Source organism: Olea europaea, unplaced genomic scaffold (genome assembly GCF_002742605.1).
Source record: "Olea europaea var. sylvestris unplaced genomic scaffold, O_europaea_v1 scaffold2623, whole genome shotgun sequence".
Lineage (NCBI taxonomy): Eukaryota > Viridiplantae > Streptophyta > Magnoliopsida > Lamiales > Oleaceae > Olea > Olea europaea.
Genome location: NW_019244565.1, coordinates 22,293 through 30,727, shown reverse-complemented (window position 1 = coordinate 30,727; position 8,435 = coordinate 22,293). Strand labels below are relative to the sequence as shown.

The following is an 8,435-nucleotide window of genomic DNA, read 5'->3' as shown; positions in this document are numbered from 1 at the left end:
GAAAATGCATGAGTGTGGTGACTTGAATATGCAAGGTTATTATTTCAATGTTGGTTCTTGGATTGTGGAAAGCAAACTCCTTCCGTTAAAAGAGCAGTAAGGAAGCTACCAAAGGTAAGTAATTCAACTTTTTGTTTCTTGAGAATTCAAGTTCCAAGACCCCAAACTCAGTTAGAATCATGCTAGTAAGTTTCTACAAAGATAGTGCCTAATATCGCTTCTGTTCCATTTCTAATGTGATGCACAACAATGGCAATACAGTCATAAAGGAGATAAAAAGCTGTAAACCAATATTCTTGCTGCCAAACATATGCAGTCAAGTGACAATATTCTTCTAGGCAGAAAGAACGAATATTTTTAATCCTTAATCCATGCTACAAAATCAATGAAATTCTCGTATGAGCTCCCTCCTTCTCTAACACTATTTTTAATCTTTGTTTGAAGATCCAAAACCCTTTCTTTAAATCTTCCATCGCTCAAAAGTTGTTCCAATTTGTTCTTAATTTCTTCGCGCCTGATGATTCCACTATCATCTTTGTTGAATCCCAGACCTATCTTCAAATAATCACAAATATAGCTCCGATTAAAAAGCTGATCTGCGAAATAGGGCCAGCACAAGAAAGGGATTCCATTGCTTATGCCTTCAATTGTAGAATTCCAACCACAATGGCTAATGAAACAGGCAACAGAAGGATGAGACAGTACTTTTTGCTGTGGTGCCCAACTCACCATCCGCCCTCGACGATGCACTCTTTCGTTGAAACCCATGGGATATGCATTGTTGATGTCTTCAATTATGTTTTCCCGCACAACCCACAAGAATGGCCTGTTGGTGAGTTCAAGGCCAATAGCCAGTTCCTCGAATTGATTCTGATCAAATATTGTGAAACTCCCAAATGCAACATAAATGACAGAATTAGGTGGTTGTTGATCAAGCCATGCCAGAGAACCTATTGTAGACAAAATTCAAATATCAAATTCCTCACCTTCAGATTCCACTTTAAGATAGGGAGGGTCCTTATTTTAAAGCCTCGCTGTCAGTTATTATACGAAAATCGTGCAACTTTCATGCATTTGATAAAAAATGAACAGTTTACTTTTAGAAGAGAGAATTCCATATAACCTGAGTCTTCTTTCCAGAAGTTTCCTGCTGATTCTCCATGCCGATAACTTGCCAGAAGAGGACCTATAGGTATAAAGTCTGGAAATGAGGCAAATGTCCCAGATTCCAACCAGTTGGATGAGTTGCAAATTATCCTATCTGCTGATTTCACTGGCTTTAAAATTTGTACCATAAGTTTGAAGATGATTTTCGCTGTCAGTTCATCGTTAAAGCAGTTCCAACTTAATTCCATAGTTTTTATGGTGGGCATCGCTGGTGAGAACTGAATTATCTGGTTTTGCATTGGTATTCCTGCAAGAGGGAAAAAAAAAAACAAAAAACAAAAAACAAAAAAAAAGGGGAAAGTTCGGCATTAGTTTGGTACATGAATTGTTGTTAAAAACTGGTTCGTCCCTGAACTTTCATTCAAGCTATATTACTCACCCAACTTATGCAAGTCACTGAAAAGCAGATTGTCAACTTCATACTAGTCACCCAACCTTTTATTACTCACTGAAACCCCGTTCGTTTCTGGGCTTTAAAATGTCAAAAATTAGTCAGTGAAACGGATTCTTAGCGTCCGATCAAATGGATTATTGAGTTGCTAACTATTCTTTAATGGGGACAAGTCAAATGGAATTAAAACACAAACAAGTTCTACAATATCCTTTGGTGAGGCGGAAAATTACTATTGTTATTCTTGTCTAAGAACATAAGACATTAGAAGAAAGAATGAAATAGAAAGAAAATTGACCGTCTTTTATACGAAAATCTGCAAAAATCATTTACGCTTTCATCTGCTCCTGTTATCATGATAAATGTTATTCAATATTTATTCTTTAAACTGTACTCACCATCACTGTCTATGATTCCATTATCAATAAGATTTGGAATTTTAAACAGCTGCGCAAATTGAGTGGCTGCTGCCGGCCAGAAAGCCACGTTCTTGATACTCATTTTCTCTGCAACTTCCAGAGCCCATCCCATGGTGGCATCAGCAATTAAACAGGTGATTTTATCACTTTCTGAACCATTAATTTGTTCAATAAGTGCCATCAGCTCACCCGGCATGACAGCAAAAATAGATTCTGTCTGTTTTCCTATATCACTTCTGTCGTCAGATGATTCTAATCCATCTGGGATTGAAACCATTTGTATGATTTCTTGTATATTGTCTGTCTCCGGTAATGCTTTGATAACTCGTTCATGAATGAACTCAGTGTTGACGAATGTAATCTGGCAGCCATAGTTTACTAAACGGACTGCAAGTTCCATAAGGGGAATCACGTGGCCCTGTGCCGGATATGGTATAAGCATAACGTGAGGGCTTTTCATTCTTTTCATTGTTTTTCTTAGATTGGTGACAAGAGAAGTTTAATGGTGATAAGTGTATGGCAGATCAGCTTGAATTTGATTTATGTACGCGGTGAGGAAATTTTAGTGTTTTCTTTTGCTTGTCTTTTACTAAGCCAATAAAGCAGGTAAATTCTTCTTAACAATATTTACAAAGGAATATGTTGAACGTATATTTTTCATTTTGAACAAGGAATGAATATTTAGCCGTTTGGGGCCGGCCTTAGGTGACCAATGTGATGCACATAATTAAATGTAAAATTATGTAATTCATTTAATTATACATCTCATTTAATGTCACGTGGTGTCACTTAAATTAACATAGAAACACAAGTAGTGCTAAATTAAATTTTCTCATGAAAAGCAGGTAAATTGTTCTTAACCATATTTACAAAGGAATATGTTGAACATATATTCTATTTTTCATTTAGAAAAAGGAATGAATGTTTAGCCGTTTTGGGCCGGCCTTACGTGATCAATGTGATATGCATAATTAAAGGTAAAATTATGTAATTTATTTAATTATGCATCTAATGTGGTGTCATTTAAATTAACATAAAAACACAATTAAATTTTCTCATACATATACACTTCATTTTATTGGAAACAAGGAACATAAATTGGAACTTGTGAGAAACTAATGACGTTTTTTTTTTTGGACCACTTTATTTATTTTTACTTAATTTAGCCCCTATTTGATTTTCTTTAAAATAAAACAATTTATTTCTCATATTCATTTTCAATTAAACATTCACACAATATAAAATATTTTGTACATAAACCCAAAATTTTTCATATTTTTTTTTTATCACATTTTCATCAAAAAAAAAATATTATTTAAAACATTATTTTTATACAATAATGACCATCAAACATGGGCTCAATTATTCTCAATGAGAGCCATAAGCTCACCCAGCATGAAATCGAAATTTGATCCCCACGCCTTCATAATATCACTTCTGTCATCAAAGGGCTTTAACCCATCAGGTAATGAAACCATTTGTATGAGTTCTTGTGTCTCTCTCTGGCAATGCTTTCATAACTCGTTCATGATTGACAAATGTGACCTTGAAATCATGTTTTTGAGTGCGAGTTCCATAGTGGGACTTACATGGCCTTGTATTGAAAATGGTATAATCAAAACATGAGAGCTTCTCATTGTTTTTTCTTTGGGAAGAACACATGTATTACACTATAAAAATATATTTTACAATTGACAAACGCTCTAAAAATTTTCATAAATTAGATGATAAATTAAAAATAATAAATATATAATTATAATATAATATACACTAAATTTGGATAAAAAAATACTAATCTCCCACAAATTAGTTAATGTAACATATTTAAAGATATTTATCACTTTCCTCACACAATCAAACACAATTTTCTCTTTCTACACAACAAGCTCCTCAAAAACTCTCCAAAATCACAAAAATTTCACTGCCTTCCTTGATTTCAAGTTACAATCAATAAAGTCACAATCCCATCGACATACTTCTAATTTTCATTATTCTGGAGAGTTGAAGCTCGGATATGGAGGAATTGGATTTTTCATAAGCAAAAATTGAAGTTCTGTGATTGTGAAAACTCTCCAAAATAATGAAAATTCAATCATTAATCCTCAATTTCGAGCTGCAATCAATAAAGAAAGTCACAATTCCATCGACATACTTCTGATTTTCATTGTTTTAGAGAAGTTGAAGCTCAGCTATGGAAGAATTGGACTTTTTTGAAGCAAAAATTGAAGTTTTGTGATTTGATTTCGAAGATAAGCTTATAATAACTTAATATAAGCTTATGATTTTGAAGAAATTGATGTTTTCAAATCTAATGAAACTATTTTCTAATCATGATCAAAGATTTCTCGCGGTTCAAAATAAGCTATAATTTGCCCAGTGTTTGACGTGTATTTTCTCATTAACCATTGATAATATGCAATTTTTATTTCAATCTACAGTTATAAACATGCTTATCTTTGATCGTTTATATAATTCATTCACTTTGATACATGTTTCTATTAACAGCAACTAGTTGTGACTATTGAAATTTGTTTAGTCTGTGATCAATATCATTTTATTGAAAATTGACTCTCTGTAACCCTATTATTGTTGACTGTATATGAATATATTTCCAATAAATATGAACTTTTGTGGCCTATATTGATCAATGACATTGCATCTGGATGTTTCTTGAATTTAATTAATGAAGTGTGACATGCTGTTATCTGCGTGTGATCAGGCATGGTAATTTTATATATTTGCCTGTTTTACAGAGGTCACACGTCACTTATATTAGTAAAAAATACGTGCAAGTATGATGAATTGGTTGAACTTATCATTTCAGAATTGGGGCTTAATCATATAGAAGTAGCTGTAAGACTGGCATATTCTTTGGATTCTACTTTACCTCTAGTCTAGATTCTAAGCAATAATAATATCTTAACGTGTTTGAGGCTAAAATCTTTGGATGGGATTGTATCAAATTATTCTATAACAGTTGATATTATCACTGCAGATTCATGGCAGTCAACAAGTACACTGCAATGCCCAGAGTCATCGACTACTTTTGTTAAGTCATCAATTAATGTGTTTTCTTTACAACAATGAGCTCAGGATATTGTGACTCAATTACGACTGTTGAGAAAGGAAACATTGAAGAAGATGTAAACTGGTATCTCAAGCAAATGTTAAAGAAGTAGTAGAGGAAAATGTTTTTCGCAGCAACGAAATACTTAAAAATGAGCTTAGCCTTCTAGGCTATAAAAAATAAATTTGAATATAAGGTGATGAGATCGATCAAGAAGTACGCATAAAGTGGCCGCATAACAATTGCAAGTAGATATTTAGATATTCACACTTGGGAGAAACAAAAATGTTTAAGATTAGAAAATGTGTAATGGTTACACATACTTGATGAATATTGTTTTAGGATCTCATCATCAAGTATATAGCTTAATGATGTCAAACTGCGTCAGGTACAAATACATTTCTTCACGTACAATATACATTCCTAGTGATATCTTGAATAACATGTTACAAAATTATGAAATATTAGTGAACTATATGAAGGCATGGAAGTTGCGTGAACAGACATTAAAATCGATTAGAGGTGATCCAATGACATTGTTTCAGTTGCTGCCTTCTTATTTCTTTATGCTAGAATAGATGAATACGGGGACAACCACAAGAATAGAAATGGATCATTTAGATACATTTAAATATTGTTTTATGGCTTAGGTTGCATCTATCGCTCGTTGAAAATATTGTTGGCTAGTCATTGTAATTGATGGCGCATATTTAAATAGCCATTATAGGGGTACACGCTTCACAACTTGTACTCAAGATGCAAACAACATCTTTATACTAGCTTTCAGGATTGGGGACAATGAATTTGATAAGGCATGGAGATAGTTTCTTGAGATGTTGAAGAGTGCATGTCGATCGAGAGACGGATTATGTACAGTATTGGATAGACACAATAGCATAAGAAATGCCATTGAATTCGTATATCCAGAGACAATGCATGGGATTTGTTCATGCCATTTGCTTAAAAATTTGAAGACCCATTACGCAAAATTAGGTCACAACGTTATACATACATTCAATGCTGTTGTACAAGCGTATATAGTGGATGAATTTGAATATCAAATATAGAAATTGTACTCAATCAGTGAAGAGATCAGATGATATCTGGTATGTGATTGTCTATAACTTATATTGTGATAGCATATAACTTGTTCTGTGATATATTTAGTGTATGTGATTGTCCATGACCATGCCTATTTAATGTATGAACTATATTTCTTTTATTTTGACATTGTTACAGTATTATTATAATATGGATAAAACTAAATTATTTTGTAGTTGGAAGTTGGATATGAAAGATGGTCTAGATTGCACATGCCAACAAATTGATAATCTATTATGACTTCGAACATAGTTGAATCCGTAAATGTAGTCACAAAGGTGGCCAAATATTGCCCTATTGAAGCACTTTTTTAGTCATTAAGGAAAACAGTCAATCTTATTTTTGTAAGAATAGGGACAATGCACATGGTAATTTCACAAAACTTGCAATCAAATACGAAAAGTTATTGAGGGAAATGAGCAATGATGTGAGAAATTTGAAGGTAATTACAATGTTCAATATATAGAATTATGATAGTAACATTTATAACTATAGCCCTCTTAAATTCACAATAATAATTGGTTTATTTAATTTCAGGTTTTTCAGCAAATCACACTTTGTTTGAAGTGCGAGATGATTCCTCCATCATACATGATCGATATAACTCAACACACATTCAGTTATAGAATGTTTCAAACTAATCAACTTTCGTGTCAACGAGCAATAGCAGTGTTTGCACATTGAATCTTGACGTGTATGATTTCCACCTGAATTATTACACAACGGATGCACATGCAAAAACCTACAAGGAGACAGTTATGCTTATAGGTAAGAGAGGAGAATAGATTTTGCCCAAGGACGTGAAGAGTATAACTGTACTTGCCTCCAAATCATAAAAAATGTCTAGTCATCCTACTAAGACAAGGAAAGAGCCAGCACATGAGAGATTACAAATTGTGAATGTGGAAGATGTGATTTATCCAATCACAATTGTAGGACATGCAAGGACCCAATGCCGCTTAACCAAATCTAGGGAAAATTGAAAGCCAAGAAACAACAAAATCATTTCACATAGCTTATTGTAATTTTTTAAGCATGGCAATATTCTTTATAGTTTCACCCCATTTCATTGTTGATTCATCACTTGTGTGCTTTGGGATTATAGTTTCAAATTCTTTCATTGTGACTTTATCATTTATGAGTTGTAAAACAAGATATTGATTGTGGCATATGAGAAGGTTTATTGTGTTGTCTTAGTTTAGCATTTCATGTTTTGACAGGTTCTTTTAGGCTATATATTAAGTTATATACTTCTACTTTGTTTATGATGTTTGTGACTATCTGTAACTTTCCATACATATTGTGACCTCATGTGGTCAATTAATTTCGGTAAATTAGGAATACAAGTTCTATGTTTGTAAACAAATCGTTATTACCGAATTATTACTCGATGAGACCTACTGGTGAGATTTTTTGAAGACGATTTAATTGTTGTGTTTAACCACTCATTTACCATTACGAATTTAGTCAACTATATTTTGATATTAACAATAGGATATATAATATATTCGATATTCAAACCTACATGGTAATTTACAAGTGAGTATTGTTTGTGATTAATTGTGACAGTTTGTAAACTGATTGTTTAAATATGAATAGCGCATATGCTTGAATGTGACCAGTTGTGACCTGTTTATAATTGATAGAGCCTATTCAAACACGTACAATATATATTTTGTTTACCAAACATCATACAGTACTACGATAAATATACAAAAATAAATACAATAATTCTTTTATAAACTCTATATACAAATATTTATCCAGTCTGCAATTGTGTTAAAAAAAACATCCACTAACAATTCATAACAAAAACATTCATCAAAAAATTCATCATCAGTTAAGTGTATTATCCAACATACATCAACCTAATCTACCACAAACATCAATTCAATCAACAATTTCGAATTTTAAGAAGTTCCTGCTTCTCATTCACTATGCCTGAGTCATTGGGGTATAATTTTCGAACTAAATGCCAAAGATGCAGTCCGTTGTGGTTGCCTTCATCTTTATACTATCCCCAACTTTGTAAGTTGTCTAATGTAATAGAAGCAAGTATCCAAATGCTATAACAAATAAAAAATTAGCATGCATAAGTTATGTGAAAATATTTCCATATGTAAAAAAAATTGTTTGCAATATCGTACCGTGTTAATCAATGAAAAATTAGGATCAATCAAAGAATGTAACCAAGTTTTTTTATGGACAAGGACTGTCCCACATACAAATGGTGGACTTATCACATCATCAGTTACATTGAATTTAACCATGTATAGACAAATATGCAATC

At 32.6% G+C, this 8,435-nt stretch overlaps 1 protein-coding gene across 1 annotated transcript; it reads right to left on the bottom strand.

The window, feature by feature from the left end:
- Positions 1-220: 220 nt before the first annotated feature.
- On the bottom strand, positions 221-2,437 carry LOC111383194 (UDP-glycosyltransferase 83A1-like). Its single transcript, XM_023007273.1, has 3 exons — positions 1,957-2,437; positions 1,124-1,414; positions 221-950 (listed from the first exon to the last, which is right to left on the bottom strand). The coding sequence occupies exons 1-3, from the start codon at positions 2,435-2,437 to the stop codon at positions 358-360; spliced, it is 1,365 nt and encodes a 454-aa protein (XP_022863041.1). The 3' UTR covers positions 221-357.
- Between the last annotated feature and the right edge of the window lie 5,998 nt (positions 2,438-8,435).